General features: G+C 38.0%; 1 protein-coding gene across 3 annotated transcripts in view; it reads right to left on the bottom strand.

Annotated features, from left to right (window-relative positions):
* Positions 1 to 6,411: 6,411 nt before the first annotated feature.
* Positions 6,412 to 23,042, bottom strand: part of TRPC6 (transient receptor potential cation channel subfamily C member 6) — a 134,606-nt gene continuing 117,975 nt past the window's right edge. For all 3 annotated transcript variants that reach the window (XM_030829636.1, XM_030829637.1, XM_030829638.1), the window contains 3 exons: positions 9,838 to 9,921; positions 8,498 to 8,573; positions 6,412 to 7,954 (listed from right to left, as the gene is read on the bottom strand). In XM_030829636.1, the coding sequence (XP_030685496.1) occupies positions 7,803 to 7,954; positions 8,498 to 8,573; positions 9,838 to 9,921 (312 nt within the window). In that variant the 3' untranslated portion in view covers positions 6,412 to 7,802. The remainder of the gene's footprint in view (positions 7,955 to 8,497; positions 8,574 to 9,837; positions 9,922 to 23,042) is intronic.

Here is a 23,042-nt window from a genome sequence, read left to right as displayed (position 1 = left end):
TACTTCTCTTGCAAAGCACAAGTCAAGACACATAGAGTACTGCATTATTTTGATTTTCTGATAATGCATTTCTTATGGATATTTTTGCAATTCTCATGAAATACTGGAAAATACTAGAAGGGTACAGGCCTGGTGCCTGCTTCAAGAGGAAGGAATTGGGAGTGATTTAGATGATCTCATTGGATGCAGTTAGCAGCAGATAGGTTACAATTAATGTCTAGATTATAACACTAAGAATAAATGAATTGCTGGAAAAGTTATGTCCTCATAATGTCAGCCTCAGGCCAGACTTCTTATTGGAAAAAGTTTATTTTAAAAAATGACTAACTGCTGATCCTTTGACATGTTAAATGCCTTTTACCAGCCACAATATTGGAGGACTTCTGGCTTGTCCTGATTGATAGCAATTCGAAGGCTATAAGGGGCCATAACTGTTCCTCACACAAGTTTTCTTTATAAACCCTCCCTGGGCTCTTAAATCATTAGCGAGATGTCATTGGTTTAGGAGAGAAACACCTACCCTAAGTTCAAACCTAAATGTTTTGGGGATTTGCAAGAAAAAGTAATTAGATCTCAGAGTGGACAGTATCAGGCAGAAGTGACCAAACTGAGACAGGCTCTTTGTGTCCTGCTTCTTAGTGAGGGTAAATGTCAAATGAACTAATGACACAAGCTATGGGTTAATTGTATCCTATTAGTAGATCATGAAAGACAACTGGATCATGGCTCTGAGGCAGCCTGATAGGCTAGACCCGTAAATGGAATAGCAGAAAAAGCTGGCATGTGATTCATTTATTGTTTACTTCTACTTCAGTCAAAAGATAGCTTTCTTATTAAACAAAAGTATGAGTGAACGAGTCAAAAGTCGTCACCTTCCAAGAGGGAGATGCAAATCACTCAGGAGCCACCCAATGACTGGACAGTGTCAAGATTTTCTTACATGGATTTGGTATGCCCTCTAAAATATGGAATGAAGCCACAAGCTGTGGCAGGCAAATTAACCCAACACAAATTAGTCCAGGCTTCATTCTCAAGGGTTGTATAGCTATCTAGAATGAATAAATTCAGATGGGCCTCATCGAAGTAGCTTGTATTAATTAAGTCTTTTGCTTATAAATAGACTACTTGTATTCTGTTTCTAGTACTGCTACTGGCAATAGGACCCAGAACACTGCAATGAATTTCATAGGTTTCAAATGAAAGTTTTGTGAGCTGGACCTAATATGGGAGTTGCCCTAAGCCATCTTATGAATGATACTATTATAAAATTATACAAATTATCATGCTCAAAAGTAATAACAGTGCTTTGAATTTTTCCCACATATTGCTCAAATGTGACTCATCTTTTTCAAAAATGGCAAATATGTGGCATGATGGCCAACTTCCCATGTCCATGGCAAGCATTATTCAATGTCTCTATGTCATTCTTTACTACCAATTCTGACTGGGCCTCAGAATCCTTCTTAGCACAATGCCCCAGACATGATGTACCAAGTGATGAGAGAAACATGAGTTAGAACCTAATTTCAATAGATTTGTGAGGTTTAAGGGAGAGTTGTTTAAGACAGAGTGGAAAAAGAAATTTGGGAGCCACATGCTTTCTCTATGATTGCTAGTATTAACTGAACGCTTATCATCAGCCTAAAATGTATTAACTCATTTAATCCTCACAAAAACTCAATGTAGGAGATATTAGTGTTTTTTCACCTGTAGAATTGGGATAATGAGGTCCAAAGAGGTTAAGAAACTTGGTGAAGAGTATACAGCTATTGTCAGACCTGGGATTACCCAATACTTCTGGCTGCAGATGCTATACTCTGAACCATTGGGATGAAAAGAACTCAAAGAGATAAATAACATAGAGAGGCTAGAAAGCGAGTAAAATCATTGAAATGACGAAAAAAAAGAATGTAAAAGGATATGTGGGAAAAGAAAAAGATCCATATTTATAATTTTTGATAGAATTATAGATAGCCGTGTTTTGAAAAATGTCTGAGCATATATACAATTACATATATATGTGTTCTTTGGCTATTGATTGTATATCATGGCAGACTTTATATATATATATATATATATATATATATATGCATGTATTTATACATTTTTCTCAATGTTAACAAAGAGTGGCAACAACAGGACATGTTAACATTTTCCAGAATATAAGAAGACACTTTACAATTTGACCTTTTCCAATCATTCTGGGGAAAGTCCATTTTCTGAAGAAGAGTGAAGGGTAAATGTCACACGGCTGAATCACAGACTACTAAAAAGGTTAAAGCAAACGCAGAGCATTGCCACAGTTCTTTTAGCCTGAGACATGATAATAAGTAAACTTACTTTATTTTGAAAAAATTGTTCCTATGGTGGTATAACAATATCTTTTCATAGACAATAATTAGGACAAAAATGCAGGGACGTGAAATTCCACACTCACTTCCTGAATGTCAGCATCAAGGTTTTCTTTCGTTATTTAGGAAAAAAAAGTGTGCTTTCTATGCATTTGCCAGAGGATATACCTCTCTTCCAGCTTTTGATACACTACTCCATCAGTTTATCAGTGTGCAATGATGAAAGCCTTGTGACTTCCAGGGTGGACATTAGAAAAAGAAGAAAGGTTAAAAATTGATTTGATTCTATACAGACCTGTTGTTATGATCTGAATACTTGTGTCCTCCCTGAGTTTATATGTGGAAATCCTAACCCCCAATGTGATGGCATTTGAAGATGGGGCCTTTGGGAGGTGATTATGTCATGGAGCCAGAGCTGTCATGAATGGGATTAGTGCCCTTATGAAAGAGGCCCTAGAGGCCTCACTTGCCCCTTCCTTCATGTGAGACACAGCAAGTGGGGACACTATCAAAAACCAGAAAGTGGGCCCTCACCAGAAACTGAATCTGCCAGCACCTGGATCTTGTATTTCTCAGCCTGCAGAAGAGTGAGAAATAAATTTCTGCTGTTTATAAGCTACCCAATATGGTATTTTATTTTAGCAGCGCAAATAGACTAGAATACCAGTTGTTCTCCTGTTTTTTCTTCAGTGTTCCAGGTAACATTATACTTACTTAGGAATTGTTACAGTCGTTATGAATATATGATCTCCTTGGTAGATATAATTACCTTTACCATTGAATAAGGTGCCTTTTGATATGTAATTTTCATGAGATTTTGAAAAATATGAGCCACTCTATGATCCACTTATATTGGATAAATTGACTATCCATCAAATGGCACTAATATTAAAAAAAAAAGAAACGATCATACAGTTGGTCAGTGTCTCTAGCTATTTACTCAGCTATACAAAAATCTCTAACTTAAAATGAAATATTTTTGATAGGTCTTATCATTAAATCCATCCCAGGAAAGTGTTTTTGAAAAGTGCTTCTGGAAACTTTTATAGCTGTAGTTATGAACACAGAGTAAGGAAGAAAATTCAAGCAATCCTTCCAAGATTCATGAAAAGAAAAACGAATTTACTTTAATTACCAGGTCTTTTAGAGAGTCTCTGCTGTGTTGTTCACCTCAGCTAACCACATACAGAAGTAAAGACTTTTGGACTAGCAGTCCATGTTTTGTTTGACAACAGATAACAGCTGAAGTTTCAGTTTCCACCCATTTTAGGGTTCTGGGCTGCACTCCTGCACAACCTTGGATTAACTTGGAAACATGTGCTGTCTACATCAAAGGGCAGAGACTCTAAAGTGTAGGAATTCATATTCAGCACCATTCACCAGAGCTGCCAGGATGACTGGCATGACGCTCACAAACCTTGCTTGGCACACAGTGATGAAGGAGGGTTTCAGAGCCAAGAGGGAGGTGATATTTATGTGTTCAAATCAGAACTGATGTGGGGCATGCTTAGAACGTGCCACCTGGAGAAACATCATCTGTGTCTGGGGTTCTTCCTTGGTCTGAAGCTGGTAATCGATCCTGACAGTGATTTCATTAGGGGACTGGCTGGCAGGCAAATACTGACATAGAGTCTCTCCATTTTAATTGAAAATTCAGTTTTTTTTCACTATTCACATGGTGATAAAATTCTTTCATACTGAAATAGTCCTGGAAGGGTGGGATAGACTGTCCAAATAAAGTGAAACCACTTGCTCCTGAGTCAGTCCATTCTCCTCACTGACTCATAGCCATTGGATTTACTATTGCTCTCTGAAGAACTCCCTAAGTGTCCCACACTCATGGCCAGCTCTTGGTTTTGCTCATACTGTCCCTGCCAAGAAATATACATCTCCATCTTTTATTCTTTTTCATAACTATGAGAGCGTTCAGGACATGCTACTTGAAAATATGGCACCCCAGCATATTGAATATTTTGAGCTGAAGGAATTCAAGAAACAGCAGAAGCAGGAAGGTTATTCTCACCTTCCCCTCACCCTTCTCTCCTGAAGCAGGTGAGAAATTCTTTCCCTAGAAAGAATTTTCTGATCTTCCACTGAAGCAGGTCATGAGACCCTCATTCCAGAAGTGTCCTTCCTATACTTGGAGGACAGGAACCTCCTTATTTCTGAAGACATGGGGTCACAGAGAGGACACACACACACACACACACAGAGGCTTCAATCTCTTAAAACCCCAGGCCTTATTGGCTTATTGACTGTAAATAGATTTCTGTACACTATATTTAATCACATCAGTGTTTTTCCAAAGATTCTCAACTTTACTCAGACAGTTAAAGGGAATGTTAGAGATAGACCATGAATGATTAAAAGAATAAAAGACTCTTGTTATAGAACCAAATAGTAAGAGAAGAATCTGAATAGGCCTTGCTAAAAGTACCCACCACTTCAGTACCATTACATAATACCCTCTTGTTCAGTTCCACTCTTTGTCAAACTTAACATAAAATACATAAGTTTAAGTGTTTGAGTCTTTCTGAAGGCTCACGTGTGACATAAAACACGGTAAATAAATTTGTACACTTTTGTTAACCTGTCTTTGGTTATAGAGGCCTCAGCCATGAACATAGGTTGAGTGAGAAAGAGATGATACTTCTCCTCCCCAATATCTACAGTCCTTTTGAAACCAAATCCTCTGTTAACCCACAGCCTGCTTTGCCTAATGCTCATTTTCCCCTAGACTGGACATATAATGGAAGCTAGGGTGTTCAGGTACCACGTATTCTTCCTCACCTAGAAACTTAAATATAAGCTACACAATGAGATGACCACACTTCCATATGCTTCATCAAGACCTACAATAAATGCGAGGCAGGCATAGTGTTCATTCCTGGCTTTGACACTCCATGTGTAAGTTACTAGCCTCTAACTCCCTCAGTTGTCTCTTTTCCAAAATGAGAATAATGATAGAATTAACATCATACAGTCATTGTAAGCATTAAGTTAGATTAAATTTGATAATTCATAGAAAAATATTTAACATTTTTCATACTTGTATTAAGGCCAATTACCCCATTTGGTTGCAAGTACCTTGAGTTCAAACACTCATTTTCTTCTCCTTTCAATCCCTGGTAGTTTTAAGCAGACAGCAGATTCTGGTAATTTCTTTGATATGCCTCATAAAATCATACTGAGTTTGTGCTATTTCTCAGTTTCAGAGTAATAAGAGCAGCATAGAGGAAACCCAGGCATCGATGGACAAAAACAGGGACTTTGTTCTGTTCGTTAGTGGTCGATCTGTGGTGAGACGGTGAAAAGTGGGCAGGGCTCAGCCCTCGGGGAGCAGCTGTGTGGTCACAGTGAAAAGCAGCGCTGCTTCATACTCCTCATGGGTGCATGAACCTCCAGAAAGCATCCACTCAGAGGGGAGAAATAGGACAGGAGAGCAACTGGGATAAAAACGTTTCAACTTCTTATCATCTTAGTTTCAAAGATGAAGCCGACTGTGACGTGAAGGTAGGATTTAAAGCCAGTGGTCTTGAGACTTTTCCCATGCTTATGACCATCTTTTGGCGATGTGCCTGTAATTAAGCTCTTGTCAGAATTTTAAAAGCTTTCTTAAAATACGTTTAATTTCCTTTTTCATCTTCCAACTTAGAAGAAATGCCAACTATTCTAAGTTGGAAGATGAAATTCAAAGAGATGTCAAGTCAGTTGCACTCTGGTGAAAATCTGACTTCAGGACATTAATTTGAACCATAAGAGCCACAGGAGAGTAGTGCCTTTTGCTGAGGAACCCACAGTCATGTCTGTTGAGTCTCCCAAAACTTTTATCTTGTCAAGTCAATCCAACTTAAAAGACACTGAGGAATCTGAATATCTTTTCTTGAGTCTTCTGGAGTCAAGCCTATGTGCTGTCATAGAGCATCCTTGGGATGAAGGTCCATCTCTCACATGGCACAACACACACTTTTTGTGGATGTTAGATTATTTTAATTTGCTGATACTGCATTCAGTATGAGGTTGATTTTTTACAACTGCTGATTCCAATACTGTCACAAAATATTTGAAAATCGATCTTTATGTATCGCCAAGTAACTTTTCCATAAGTAGTATCCACAAATACAAAATCACTGAATATAAATTTTCAGCTGTATTTTCTGATCTGGTTACATAAATGTTCTTTGGTTTAAATTAAGCCAAAGTTGGAGCTAAACAGATTTTCTGCAACCATTTCATCTTTAAGATGAAGTTAAAGATTTGCATTTGAAATCTCCCATTATTGAACTGGAAGTAGCATTTCCAGTTAATGTCCAGCATCCTCTGAATGCCAATGGTCTTTGAGTAAACATATGAACCTTCATCTCTTTTAGTTGTTTAAGACACCACTTCACATGATCAGTAAGTAACAACAACCAGTTCTTGCTAAATGCACATGAATGCAAATTCCTGTTTTATATATTTGGGTAGAAGGATAGAACATATTGCAAATAACAGATAAGTAAGTATTTACAAATTCCCACCTTATTTTTCCCCTTTACATTCAATGGCTAAGTGTGGGAATTCATCTGTAAATGCTCCCAGAAATGGCACAAAATTGTGCTACAATGGAACCAAATAACCATAGTGTTTGGGGTTTTGATTTTTTTCCAATAAAAGCTACTTATTTAGACAGCAATTTTTTAGTCACAATAAAAATTTACAACATAAAGAGCTTTTGTGTGTCCACATTAGCCACAAAATAAATAGGGCAAGTACTTTATGTATGTGTGTACACATTTACATACACACACACAAAAAACTGGACCATGTTTCCAGGGTTCAGTGGAGGAAAAACTTTTTTCATTCTTAAGTGTAATGTTTTCAAATAGATGAATCAGAAAATTTTACATAGATGTAAGCCCATTTTGTATGAACACTGTCACTCATGTGCTTTGAGGGATAAGTAGGGTAAATGGTGTTTAAACAGCATTCTAAAGAAAGGATTAAAGCATTCTAAAGGCCCATGGACTACTTTTTCCCAAATTTCAGAGCTGGGAGTCCCCAGCAGGGGATCCACAGAACAGGCAAGAAGGAACCTGAAATAAACTTCAGAGGAAAAACCGCATGGGGAGTAACATGGGTCAGCCCCTGTCCGCTGGGACCCATTTTCAGGCAGACACTACATGGCAATGACATCATCACAACAGTTATATCCAAGAAAGCAGTTTATAAAACAAGCACCAAACAACTGGGCATAATTTTCCTCATTATCTACAGGCTTTACCCTGAACAATGGAGTTTAATCACCAAAAAAATTAGATAGATACTAGGGTTCCAGATGGTAGGATAGCCCAAGTTATTTAACTTTTTCTTGTTTAAAAGGTGGGCACATTGGCACTTAAGAAAATAAATCAGAAAATAATATGGCTTCAAGTGGACAAATAAATATGAATTTCTAAGGAAGTCTTCACATTATCTATTGTTTTCCTCTTGATTTGGTTCCATGGATAATTTCTCTCCAAGTTCTCTAATAAGTTCTGCTAGGTCTTCTGTATTCTGAGATTTTTCTTCAAGGAGTTCATAGCGGAGACTTGAGATGTCCTGCTTAATTTCCTTCAGTTCCCCTTTGAAAGCAAGAGTGATAAGAAGTCAACTATAAATACGCAATGCAGAAAAACTAGTGACTGTGGGACAGGAGGAAATCAGCTCTAATTTCACACACAATTTTATTTTGAATCCTTTGAAAGGAAATAACTTCCTAATTGAGCAGGTTTTTGTTTTCTTAGCTAAGTGTTTTGGTGAATGAAGAGATTACAGCAGAATGATAACAAAAGCCCTCCTAAAGTAAGTTAAAATGAAAAGGTGGTGAATGATTCAGGGGTTGAGGCAGCAGCCCCTTCCTTGCCTTTCCCACCCACTTCCTCCTCCCTCCAAGTCCACCATAAGAATGACAGCTTTTTATCTAGCAAGTGGCACCTGTCCCCGCCTGTGGAGAAATAGCCTGTTCCCCACTCTTTAACAGAATGGTGGTTGGTGAGATCCTGTTCTACTTTTCCCCTTGAAGTTCACTCTCCCCATGCCCATCTCTGCAGCTCTCCGGCCACTCTGCTTTAGGCTCCCATCCTGTCTCACATTCAGGGGCTGATTTGCTTCTGCATTCAACTCACCTTCGTTCACTTCATCACTCTCCTTATCTACCTGGGCCTGCAGTACATATCTTTTAATGAGCCTTTTCATTATTTTCTAAAAAACAGAGAAAGGAGAAATCTATGTCAGTTTCAGGTTCATGACAGATCTCTCATTTGGAACAAGTTTCAGAGTCTTCCTCCCTGTAGGGAGCTCTTTGAAAGTCATGGCTGTCAAAGACTAAGATGATTCAGCCGGGATGCATGCGATCTCCACATTTTGCTTTCCTTTTTAAAGCAGTTTTCACATCACCTGGGCTAATGACTCAAAAGTGAGTTCTTAGAAAAGAATGTTTAGAGCAAGTATGTAATCCTTTATGTCCGTTGCTTGTATTGCAAGTATTAGAGTAAGACAGTCTTTCAGTGGGGTAGGCAAAAGATGTACACTACTGCTCGTGGAAATGAGAAATTAAGCTAATGTCCACTCATTTAAGCCCCACGTCTGATCCACCAAAAAATGGAACCAATTTTTATTTTAAACTTTCTAGTAATTTAGGAATGCTAGTTTCAATGTAATATATTTTTCAAGTACCTGGGCTTCTATCATGCAAACATTGCTTTTACTATATATTTTTCATAAAAAGAAGGAGTCTTAGTGGGTGCTCATATAGAACTAAACAAAATTTTACACCTAAGCCAAGGTTAAATGGTAGATAGATAGTAAAACTCTACCTTCAAGAATCTATTCTAAAGATATGATTTAGTACATTAACAAGTATGTTCATAGAACTAGTTATATAATAGACAAAAATGAACTTTAAATGTCCATCAATAAGGAATTATTTTTAGTAAATTATATATTTGTATGAAGGAATATGATACATTCACTGAAATTAATAGAAATATATATTTTGTGGAGAGAAAATCACAAGCTAAAAACTATTACTCATTATGTAAGTATTAACTCATTTATACAGTAGTATATATGCATTTTATAATAATATTAAAATATATGTAAAATTATGCACATGTAGACATACAATCAATCAGCTGGCAGAATTTTCACCAAAAGCAAGCAGTCTTTGTTTCTCACTGGTGGAATGTGACATGAATTTTACTCTCTTCTTTATGTTTTTTGTAAGGTTTGCCTTTTTCAATGAACATGGAGACTCTCAGATCTGTGATTCCAAGACTTTATTTTTTTAACTTATATATCTCAATCACTTACAAAATGCCTGGTACATGGAAATTAATAAATATTTGTTGAATTAATGCCTTATTTGATATTGAGAAAAATATCCTGATACTTTAAAGAATCACATAGTTCAAGAACCTAAATATTACAAATAACTAGTCTTATTCCTTTAAAAATCCATGCTTACCTGATATTGTCTTGGAGGATTATTGAAACTATTTAAATGGAAATCTTCTGAGCTCCTTATACTTGGTTGTTTATTGTGCCCAACCTGTAATTTGAAAAGATTTAGAAATGGATTCCTACTTAAATTTTCTTTTAAATAAGGTAGTGAGATTAGTTATCTAATGAACTAATAGTCTTATATACACAAATTATCCATATGTCTAGTGCCATTTATCTTGCTTAATATTCTGTCTTCCAAGACAAATCAGTGACATTTTAGGTGTGTTCGATTTGTTAATGGCTGTTAGAGGTTGTCTGTCTGAGGAGTCTCTTAGACTTTGTGGCTGCCAATCACGTTGTCATGAGAATCACGCGTTAACCTTCTCACAGATAAAGCCATGGTAGAGAAAGAGTCAAAGAAATTGAGGAAATAATGGTGATGATCTCAGAAGCCCATTGATGAGGGATCAACAGTGCCACCTGATTAACTAAGACATCCACACCTGCAGCAGGGTCTGATGTGGATCCTGCAGAAACACCAGGGTAAGACTGTGGTGGAACAGAATTCAGTTGCGAAAAAAGCTCTAATTAATGTCTGAATTTTAGGTACTGCATACTATCCCATTTGGGTAGCACTTTTCAAATTAAAATACATTTACCCAAATAGGCAAATAACAAAATATTAAAGCAATCTGCAATAAAGGTGGTAGCATACCATATTAACATGCTAAGAGGATGATTTAAAACCTCTTTAATGCATTTTCTAAAGGAAAAAAACTGGCTTTACAAAGAAATAAGTAGAAGAACTGAAGCAAAACAAGCAGCTCTAAATCTGCATGTTTATGTTGCACAACTGTTTTCTAGGGGAAGAGACACCTCGAGACTGTCTTCAAAGATACACAATGATTCATATTTCCTGGTGACATCTATGTTGCTGTAAGTAAAGCTCAATGAGACTGAATTAAAATCCTTGCATTAACTTCAGTGCTTTGCTTTGATACTTTAAATAGCCACATACTGAATTAAAACAGCTACTCAGACATTCATCTATTGAACAAGTATATATTGAGGGTCCTCAAAATGTAAGGTGCTGTGCTAGGCTCTGTGTATAAATGAACATAAGCAATTATGGTATAGCTGAGTTATGGTAATAGCTCATTATGAAAAATATGGCAAGATTGATAAGATGAATAATAATATATAAATTTTAAAATAATTTAGCATCATTTTTCATGCATCTATTTCCTTTTTCTTTTACTCTAAAAATGTCAGTGTCCATATATTTTTACTTATACTGAATTTTAAAACCACTCTGATAAATTATATAATTCATCAGATTAACCAGAGAGAGACGGTTTAGGTTCTCAAAAAGAGCACTTGAAGGGAATCTGAAGGATAAATACCATCTGGCTTTGCCACAAGCTAGCCATGGAACAGTAGGCAAGATGCTTCAACTTTCTATAACCTTGTCTGACAATGAAGGAAGTGGTCTACCTAGCTTCTATCATTCAAGCCCCACCAATTTATGAATTTGTGAAACGCATAAAAACTTCCACATAACATCTTAAATAATATAATGGGAACCCTGGCTTTGAAACTATGATTTATGCCTTAAGAACGTCATAAAAAGTGAATACCAGTGTGAAGCTCCCACTAAGCCCATTATGATAAAGCATGCAGGTGAGGACAGGCTCATAACCGTCATGTCTCTGATTTATTTACCATCTATTCATTAATTCACCATTGACATTTTGGGCTAGATAATTCTTTGGTGTCAGTGGTCTCCTGTGCATTATGGAATGCTTAGCAGCATCCCTGGCCTCTAATCTACAGATTAGATGCCAGTCACAGCTCCCACCATCCCCTATTGTGCCAACCAAAAATATCTGCAGGTATTATCAAAGGCACCAAATTAGGAGTGGAGGGCACAATCACACCTGGGTGAGAATCACTGGTATAGTTAAATGGTATAAAACTAAATATCTATAAACTCGCATGAAGCATTTTTATGTGATAGTTTTTTTCTAAGTATTAAATACCAAGTTTTGGATGCATAGATAACATTTTATTTTCAGAAAAAAATTCTAGTCAGTTTCTAATACATCATAGAAATTCAGTAAATGTTTCTTAAAAAAACTTAATGATACAGAGAAGAGTAAACCTATCCAACGGTGCAAGGAAGTATTATTACCACTTGGTGGCAGAAAATCCTAATATATAATTGTTTCCATGTACAATTATTTAATGTCTGGAAATCCAAGTCTGCAACACGTTTGTACATAAAAGAAAATTCAATTTGAAAATTGAATAGTATTTAAAGCTTAGGGATTTGGGTATTTATAGATGGTGCCAACATGTATACTGCCATAGAGGTTGGAAGTGGGAAGCTTGTTGACTATAAGCAGCAAGGACTGGATGCAAGCTTTGTTCCTAACATGGAAATAAACACTCTCTCCAATTCTGAATGAACCATTGCCTGCCCCCTTTGTTAATACCTTCTACCACATTTTATGCATTCTTTATTCATTTTCTTTTTCATTTCCTAATAATTAGTTTGATATTAACATTTCTTATCTTGTAGGTTCATTGTAGGATTAGAGTGAGCAACACTAATAACTTGTTTCTAATTCATTAAAAAGAACAAGTGATCTTAAGTCTTTAAAGTTTCTTATATTGCTGGATATAGGAACAGTTCATAGAGTCACCTATTTCCCACAAGCATTAAATGTCCTGCAGCCGGGAACAGCAATGAACTGAAAAGGTATGGACAATATATTCAGTCAGCAGCGAATGCAGATATGAAATGAAGCTGTGTCATACAGTGCTTATAAACATATTGCTCTGAATCAAGTGGATGTTGATTCAAATTCAGGCTCTGTCACTTGTTTGAAATGGGACTTGAGGCAAATCATTTCACCTCTATATCCTTGGGATCCTCAGATATAGAATAGGGAAAATAATATTACCTACCTCCCAGAGCTATTGCAAGAATTAAAGACATGGGGTATAGAGAATATATAGTTCGAAATACACTGGACATTCTATAATTAATTGTCAATAGCTATTATCTTACAGAAAGATAAATATCTACTATGTGGCTTTAGGTCTGTTTCATGGTTAACTTTAATCTGCACATACCCCTTTACTTATGATGGGGTTATGTCCTGATAAATCCATTGTAAGTAAGTTGAAAATGCATTTAATACACCTAACTACTGAACATCATAACTTAGCCTAGCTGAACTTAACCATACTCAGAACACTTTCCTTAGCTTACAGTTGGGCAAAAGCATCTAGCACAAAACCTATTTTATATTAAAGTTATTATACAAAATTTGAATCAACATTTAAACTTTGAAGTACAGTTTCTACTGAACACATATGGCTTTCACACCATCATAAAGTTGAAAAAGCATGAAGTTGAACTGTGGTAAGTCTGCAACTGTCTGTAGTCAATTCATCCTAGAGATATTTTGCCAAATATTACTTTTTACTGATGTGCCCAAGTCCATGACTAAGTCCTTCAGGGAATGAAATATTCAGTGATTCCCACATTCAGATGAGCATTAAAATCTCCTAAGCTCTACCCTACATGGTTTAAAAACCTGCCCTAAGACGACAACTGGAATGTGATCTGTTCAGAAGTTGGAACGGGGCAGTTATTCAAGAAGTTATCTGGCATTTTCAGGTTTACACATGGAAAAGATCAACTATGGGAGAGATCAACTTTTAATTTATGCTATCCTTTCAGACTGTATATCTGAAAAGCTAATGCTAGCAACCACCAAACTCAGTGACCTTTAGACTTAAAGGATATGATTGAAGATAATGAATAGGTCTGCTTATTATCTGAAAAGCTAATGCTAGCAACCACCAAAGTCAGTGACCTTTAGAGTTAAAGGATATGGTCGGAGATAATGAGTAGGTCTGCTTACCTTGTTTCAAAATGTATTTTTATATATGGTTCATCCTACTGATATCTATGGTGCATCTGGAGCAGATGTGAAGGCAGTGTTTGTGCAGCTAACTAAATACTTTAAAATTCAAGAGGTCAGAGAGAGAAGACCTGAGTGAATCAGAAATTCACTTACCATCTTAGATATAGATGTTATGCAAAAGATTAAGCATAAGCCATATGAGTTGGGTAGGAAAGAATGAACCATGAGAGTTTTCCTTAGTATGTATACACTAGGGCCAAACCATCTCATTAGCAATGGGCAAAGATTATTTGAAATATAAAGGATTGCCTTAAAAAATCTTCTCAGGAATACAGTTTAATGTATGTAGGAAAACCAAGCCATGTGCAATGTGTCTCAGGTTTTGTTCACCACAAGCTCATATGGCAAGGGAAAAAGAGATACTTGTGTTGATTTAAGCCTCCAAGAATCAAATGCCAAGACTGAGTTGGAAGTATGAGACGTACCCAGGATTATACCTATGAGAGATAAAGGGAACTGGGAACGGGAGAAGGCAGAGAAAGCCTCTCCACTGTGAGACTCTGCCCACCTGTGAAAGGGGGAGAGGTAAGACGACTGTCTGGGAAAGTCAGTCAGCCCAACAGGGAGCGGCACATCTCCATAGCTGTCACAACACACAATTACACAAAAGGCTCTCTAGATTGTTAAACTGACAGTGGAATCAACATTTTATTCTTGAGACTTATAATTCATAACCTCTTATCTGTAAGAAAACATAATGGGCCATATTGTCAATTATAACACAACTCTCATAAGAGAGGCTAAATAACATTACTAGCTGAAATGTCACCCCTTTCCTTTTCCTTTAAGCATTTCAATATTTAAAACACATAGAATGAAGTTAAACTTGTAAGATAGACTTAATTATATAGTGCTTGGTACACATGTTACAAATGATTGGGACCAAACAATATGTCACCAGGAATAATTGAATTATTTTCTGAATATATCCACTAACTAGGGAAGGCTTTGAGAAATTAAATCATTTCACCTTACTCCAGTTTTCTTATGTGGTATGTGCAGATAATTTAATTCACTCAAACAAAAGAATTTACTAAAATGTCCTAGCAAATTATAAAATTGTTTGGGCCAGGCACGGTGGCTGATAACTGTTAATCCCAGCACTTTGGGAGGCTGAGGTAGGTGGATCACTTGACTCCAGGAGTTTGAGTTCAAGACTAGCCTGGGCAACATGGCGAAACCTCATCTCTACAGAAAATACTAAAAATTAGCCAGGTGTGGTGGTGTTCACCTGCACTCCCAGCTATTTGGGAGGTTGAGGTGGGAGGAACACCTGAGCCTGGGAGGTCCAGGCTGCAGCACGCCATGATGGCACCAGTGCACTCCAGCCTGGGTGATAGAGACCCTGTCTCAAAAACTAAAATGAAATAAAAATAAAATGTTTTGAGTTGAATACTTTTTGGAGATAAGCTATTTCATATTCTTTCAGTAACATTTTCCCCTTTATCCTTCCGTCTGTACACCTTTCCTTCTGTACATTCACGCATTCTTTCTTTCCACAGACACCTGCAGGTACCAAAACTATAGAAGTATTAAGGATCAGAGTTAAACTAAGACATGGGCTGTATCTTCCAGAACCCACAACTTCATCAGTTAGTTTGCCTCTTCCTGGTCTGGGAGATTGGTTAACACGCCATGACCAATATGATTTCACCAAGGAAGAGGAATGGGAGGAAGAAACGGGCATGTGAGTAGCAAAATATACTTCCTACCATGTTCCTTGCTAGGTATGCTGTTTCATTACATTTAATGACACTTTGAGGCTGTAGTAATGACAAGTGAGGAAACTCAGGCCTGAGAAGGCCATAAAACGTATCCACGTCCATTGCTGGAAAGTGGTGGGAAACCAACATGACCGTGTGTGTGTGTGTACTATGTATGTGTGTGTTGCTGCCAAACATACCTGAAAAATGCTAATTTTGTTGCCATTTTGCAAATAATGTCTACTGACATTCAAATTCATTCTGATATTACAATTCTCCATTATTGTTTTTGTTTCTTTTTTTATACTTTAAGTTCTGGGGTACATGTGCAGAATGTGCAGGTTTGTTAAATAGGTATACACATGCCATGGTGGTTTGCTGCACCCATCAACCTGTAATCTACATTAGGTATTTATCCTAATGCTATCCCTCCCCTAGCCTGCTACCCCCCGACAGGCCCCAGTGTGTGATGTTCCCCTCCCTGTGTCCATCTGTTCTCACTGTTCAACTCCCACTTATGAGTGAGAACATGCGCTGTTTGGTTTTCTGTTCTTGTGTTAGTTTGCTGAGAATGATGGTTTCCAGCTTCATCCATGTGCTTGCAAAGGACATGAACTCATCCTTTTTCATGGCTGCATAGTATTCCATGGTGTAAATGTGCCACGTTTTCTTTATCCAGTTTCTCTCACTGATGGACATTTGGGTTGGCTGCAAGTCTTTGCTGTTGTGAATAGTGCTGCAATAAACATACATGTGCATGACTCTGTATAGTAAAATGATTTCTAATCCTTTGGGTATATACCCAGTAATGGGATTACTGGGTCAAATGTTATTTCTGGTTTGAGATCCTTGAGAAATCGCCACACTGTCTTCCACAATGATTGAACTAATTTACACTCCCACCAACAGTGTAAAAGTGTTCCTATTTCTCCACATTCTCTCCAGCGTCTGTTGTTTCCTGACTTTTTAATGATCACCATTCTAACTGGCATGAGATGGTATCTCATTGTAGTTTTGATTTGCATTTCTCTAATGACCAGTGATGATGAGCACTTTTCATATGTTTGTTGGCTGCATAAATGTCTTCTTTTGAGAAGTGTCTGTTCATATCCTTCACCCACTTTTGATGGGTTTTTTTTTTTCTTGTAAATTTGTTTAAGTTCTTTGTAGATTCTGGATATTAGCCCTTTGTCAGATGGATAGATTGCAAACATTTTCTCCAATTCGGTAGGTTGCTTATTGACTCTGATGATAGTTTCTATGGCTGTGCAGAAGATCTTTAGTTTTATTAGATGCCATTTGTCAATGTTGGCTTTTGTTGTCATTGCTTTTTAAGTCTTTGCCCATGCATATTTCCTGAGTGGTATTGCTTAGGTTTTCTTCTAGGATTTTTATTGTTTTAGGTCTTACATTTAAGTCTTTAATCCACCTTGAGTTAATTTTTGTATAAGGTGTAAAGAAGGGGTCCAGTTTCAGTTTTCTGCATGTGGCTAGCCAGTTTTCCCATCGCCATTAAATAGGGAATCCTTTCTCCATTGCTTGTTTTTGTCAGGTTTATCAAAGATCAGATGGTTGTAGATGTGTGGTGTTACTTCTGAGGCCTCTGTTCTGTTCCATTGGTCTATATATCTGTTTTGGTACCAGTACCATGCTGTTTTGGTTACTGTAGCCTTGTAGTATAGTTTAAAGTCAGGAGTGTGATGCCTCCAGCTTTGTTCTTTTTTGCTTTGGATTGTCTAGGCTATGTGGACTCTTCCTTGGTTCCATTTGATGTTTAAAGTATTTTTTTTCCAATTCTGTGAAGAAAGTCAGTGGTAGCTTGATGGGGATAGCATTGAATCTGTAAATTACTTTAGGCAGTATGGCCATTTTCATGATATTGATTCTTTCTATCCATGAGCATGGAATGATTTTCCATTTGTTTATGTCCTCTCTTATTTCCTTGAGCAGTGGTTTGTAGTTCTCCTTGAAGAGTTCCTTCACATCCTTGTAAGTTGTATTCCTAGGTATTTTATTCTCTTTGTAGCAATTGTGAATGGGAGTTCACTCATGATTTGGCTCTCTGTTTGTCTGTTATTGGTGTATAGGAATGCTTGTGATTTTTGCACACTGATTTTGTATCCTGAGACTTTGCTGAAGTTGCTTATCTGCTTATAAGGAGATTTTGGGTTGGGATGATGGGGCTTTCTAAATACACAATCATGTCATCTGCAAACAGAGATAATTTGACTTCCTCTTTTCCTATTTGAATACCCTTTATTTCTTTCTCTTGCCTGAATCCCCTTGCCAGAACTTCCAATACTATGTTGAATAGGAGTGGTGAGAGAGGACATCCTCGTCTTGTGCAGATTTTCAAAGGGAATGCTTCCAGTTTTTGCCCATTCAGTATGATATTGGCTGTGGGTTTGTCATAAATAGGTCTTATTATTTTGAGATACATCCCATCAGTACCTAGTTTATTGAGAGTTTTTAGCATGAAGCACTATTGAATTTTGTTGAAGGCCTTTCCTGCATCTATTGAGATAATCATGTGGTTTTTGTTATTGGTTCTGTTTACATGATGGATTACGTTTATTGATTTGCGTATGTTGAACCAGCCTTGCATCCCAGGGATGAAGCCTACTTGATCGTGGTGGATAAGCTTTTTGATGTGCTGCTGGATTCAGTTTGCCAGAGGATTTTCTCATCAATATTCATCAGGGATATTGGCCTGGAATTTTCTTTTTCTGCTGTGTCTCTGCCAGGTTTTGGTAACAGGATGATGCTAACCTCATAAAATGAGTTAGGAAGCATTCCCTCTTTTTCTATTGTTTGGAATAGTTTCAGAAGGAATGGTACCAGCTCCTCTTTGTACTTCTGGTAGAATCTGGCTATGAATCTATCTGGTTCTGCAGTTTTTTTGGTTGGTAGGCTATTATTACTGCCTCAATTCCAGAACTTGTTATTGGTCTATTCAGGGATTCAAATTCTTCCTGGTTTAGTCTTGGGAGGGTGTATGTGTCCAGGAATTTATCCATTTCTTATAGATTTTCTAGTTTATTTGTGTAGATGTGTTTATAGTATTCTCTGATGGTAGTTTGTATTTCTGTAGGATCAGTGGTGATATCCCTTATATCATTTTTTATTGCATCTATTTGATTCTTCTCTCTTTTCTTCTTTATTAGTCTGGCTAGTGGTCTATTTTGTTGATCCTTTCAAAAAACCAGCTCCTGCATTCACTGATTTTTTGAAGGGTTTTTAGTGTCTCTAGCTCCTTCAGTTCTGCTCTGATCTTAGTTATTTCTTGTATTCTGCTAGCTTTTGAATTTGTTTGCTCTTGTTTCTCTAGTTCTTCTAATTTTGATGTTAGGGTGTCAATTTTAGATCATTCCTGCATTCTCTTGTGGGCATTTAGTGCTATAAATTTGCCTCTAAATGCTGTTTTAAATGTGTCCCATAGATTCTAGTATATTGTGTCTTTGTTCTCATTGGTTTCAAAGGACATCTTTATTTCTGACTTCATTATTTACCCAGTAGTCATTCAGGAGCAGGTTGTTCAGTTTCTACATAGTTGTGCGGTTTTAAGTTAATTTCTTAATTTGACTGCACTGTGGTCTGAGAGACCATTTTTTATGATTTCAGTTCTTTTGCATTTGCTGAGGAGTGTTTTACTTCCAATTATGTGGTCAATTTTAGAATAAGTGTGATGTAGTGCTGAGAAGAATGTATATTCTGTTGATTTGGGGTGGAGGGTTCTGTAGATGTCTATTAGGTCCGCTTGGTGCAGAGCTGAGTTCAAGTCCTTAATATCCTTAATTTTCTGTCTCGTTGATCTGTCTAATATTGAGATTGGAGTGTTAGAGTCTCTCACTATTATTGTGTGGGAGTCTAAGTCTCTTTGTAGGCCTCTAAGAACTTGGTTTATGAATCTAGGTGCTCTTGTATTGAGTGCATGTATATTTAGGATAGTTAGCTCTCTTGTTGCATTGATCCCTTTATCATTATGTAATGCCCTTCATTGTCTTTTGTTCTTTGTTGGTTTAAAGTCTATTTTATCAGAGACTAGGATTGTAACTCCTGCTTTTTTTTTCTTGCCTTCCATTTTTTTGGTAAATATTCCTCCATCTCTTTATTTTGAGCCTATGTGTGTCTTTGCATGTGAGATGGGTCTCCTGAATACAGCACACTGATGGGTCTTGACTCTTTAGCCAATATGCCAGTCTGTGTCTTTTAATTGGGGCATTTAGCCTGTTTACATTTAAGGTTAGTATTGTTATACGTGAATTTGGTCCTGTCATTATGATACTAGCTGGTTATTGTGCCTGTTAGTTGATGTAGTTTCTCCATAGTGTCGATGGTCTTTACAATTTGGTATGTTTTTGCAGCGGCTAGTACTGGTTTTTCCTTTCCATACTTAGTGCTTCCTTCAGGAACTCTTGTAAGGCAGGCCTGGTGGTGACAAAATCTCTCAACATTTGCTTGTCTATAAAGGATTTTATTTCTCCTTCACTTGTGAAGCTTAGTTTGGTTATGAAATTCTGGGTTGCAAATTCTTTTCTTTAAGAATGTTGAATATTGGCCCCCACTCTCTTCTGGCTTGTAGGGTTTCTGCAGAGAGATCTGCTGTTAGTCTGATGGGCTGGCCTTTGTGGGTAACCCGATCTTTCTCTCTGGCTGCCCTTAACATTTTTTCCTTCATTTCAACCTTGGTGAATCTGATGATTATGTGTCTTGGGGTTGCTCTTCTCAAGGAGTATCTTTGTGGTGGTCTTTGTATTTCCTGAATTTGAATGTTGGCCTGTCTTACTGGGTTGGGGAAGTTCTCCTGGATAATATACTGAAGAGTGTTTTCCTGTTTGGTTCCATTCTCCTTGTCACCTTCTGGTACACTAATCTAATGTAGGTTTGGTCTTTCCACATAGTCCCATATTTCTTGGAGGCTTTGTTCATTCCTTTTCATTCTTTTTTCTCTAATCTTGTTTTCATGTTGTATTTCAGTAAGTTGATCTTCAATCTCTGATATCCTTTCTTCAGCTGGTTCGATTTGTCTATTGATACTTGTGTATGCTTCACAAAGTTTTTGTGCTGTTTTTCAGCTCCATCAGGTTATATATGTTCTTCTTTAAACTGGTTATTCTAGTTAGAACTTTCTCTAACCTTTTTTCAAGGTTCTTAGCTTTTTTTGCACCAGGTTAGAATATGTTCTTTTAGCTCAGAGGAGTTTGTTACTACCCACCTTCTGAAGCCTACTCCTGTCAATTTGTCAAACTCATTCTCCATCCAGTTTTGTTCCCTTGGTGGTGGGGAGTTGTGATCCTTTGGAGGCGAAGAGGCATTCTGGTTTTTGGAATTTTCAGCCTTTTTGCACTGGTTTCTCACCATCTTTGTGGATTTATCTACCTTTGGTCTTTGATGTTGGTGACCTCTGATGGGGTCTCTGAGTGGACATGCTATTCCTTTGTTAGTTTTCCTTCTAATAGTCAGGCCCCTCTGCTACAAGTCTGCTGGAGGTCCACTGCAGACCCTGTTTGCCTGGGTATCACCAGCAGAGGCTGCAGAACAGCAAAGATTGCTGCCTGTTCTTTCCTCTTGAATCTTCATCCCAGAGGGGTACCTTCCAGGATACACGGGGGTCAGGGACCCACTTGAAGAGGAAGTCTGATCCTTAGCAGAGCTCAAACACTGTGCTGGTAGATCCACTGCTCTCTTCTGACCTGCCAGGCAGGGATGTTTAAGTCCGCTGAAGCTGCACCCACAGCCGCCCCTTCCCCCAGGTACTCTGTCCCAGGGAGATGAGGGTTTTATCTATAAGTCCCTGACTGGGGCTGCTGCCTTTCTTTCAGAGCTGCCTTGCCCAGAAAGGAGAAATCTGGCAATCTGGCCACAGTGGCCTTGCTGAGCTGCAGTGGGCTCTGCCCAGTTTGAACTTCCTGGCCATTTTGTTTACACTGTGTGGGTAAAACTGCCTACTCAAGCCTCAGCAATGGTGGATGCCCCTGCCCCCACCAAGCTCGAGCATCCCAGGTCGATCTCAGACTGCTGCTTTGCTGGCAGCGATAATTTCAAACCAGGGGATCTTAGTTTGCTGGGCTCTGTGGGGGTGGGACCCACCGAGCCAGACCACTTTGTCTCCCTGGCTTCAGCCCCCTTTCCAGGGGAGTGAATGGTTCTGTCTCACTGGTATTCCAGGCACCGCCGGGGTATGGAAAAAAAAAACCTCCTGCAGCTAGTTCGGTGTCTGCCCAAACGGCCACCCAGTTTTGTGCTTGAAACCCAGGGCTCTGGTGGAATAGGCACCAGAGGGAATCTCCTGGTCTGCGAGTTGCAAAGACCATGGGAAAAGCACAGTATCTGGGCCGGAATGCACGGTTCCTCAGGCTCAGTCCCTCATGGCTTCCCTTGGGTAGGGGAGAAAATTCCCCAACCCCTTGCGCTGCCCAGGTGAGGCGATGCCCCGCCCTGCTTTGGCTCACCCTCTGTGGCCTGCAGCCACTGTCCAACCAGTCCCTATGAGATGAACTGGGTACCTCAGTTGGAAATGCAGAAATCACCTGCCTTCTGCGTTGATCTTGCTGGGAGCTGCAGACCAGAGCTGTTCCTATTCGGCCATCTTGCCAGCAATCCTGTTTTTGTTTCTTCCACTCACTACTTCATTTATTTCAAGTTATTTTTTTCCAGATATGCCCATTTATGATTTTTAACTGGACCCCTTATATTTTGCATTCTTTTTATAGGGCTTTTAGGCCTAGTATTATTTATATGTCCTCACTGGATTAATATCACTACCAAATTATGTAGTATACTTACTCTTCCTGCTCTCTAGTAATAGCAATTAAAATAATAAATAGCTATTACATACCCACTATGTGCCAGGCCCTGTTGTCAGAACATTACAGTATTAAGTAATTTAATATTCAAAAGAACATTTGGATGTTGGTGTGATTACTGCCTACATCCTGTGAACAAGTAAAGAGTCTTAATGAGAACAACATTCTAAGTACAACACACACAGGCATGCATTAGAATGGCAGAAATTGCTCACAAAATATTTGAACTTAATTCTGTGTTTCCCATGTATTCTATTCATCATAACCAGCATCATGAGAACATGGGTGGTAGACTTCTTCTGTAAAGAGCTAGATAATAAATACTTTAGGATTTGTGGGCCACATATGGTCTCTCTCACATATCCTTCTTTATTTTTTTCACAACTATTTAGAAATGCAATTTTTTTTAAAATCTCTAACTCTCAGTCTGAAAACAGGCTGAAGACTAAATGTGGCCTGAGGGCTATGACTTGTTGACCCCCTATACACTAGCCTCCTAACCACTGAACTATCCTTTCTAGAGTGAAATGACTTTGTAGCTCTGTTATATACCTTATTTTCCATTTCTTAAATTTCCTTTATTGGAATCATTTTTAATTTCCTTTATTGGAATCATTTTTAAATGCAATCTAGACTCACCTGGATAGGCAAAACAAACAAAACTTGTCTGAACAGCAAGAATGTGCCAATTTGCAATGACCCTAATCTGCTGACTCTCTT

This window comes from Nomascus leucogenys, chromosome 15, assembly GCF_006542625.1.
Source record: "Nomascus leucogenys isolate Asia chromosome 15, Asia_NLE_v1, whole genome shotgun sequence".
Lineage (NCBI taxonomy): Eukaryota > Metazoa > Chordata > Mammalia > Primates > Hylobatidae > Nomascus > Nomascus leucogenys.
Note: the sequence above shows the minus strand (reverse complement) of the source record. Positions and strands in the feature narration are given on the sequence as shown.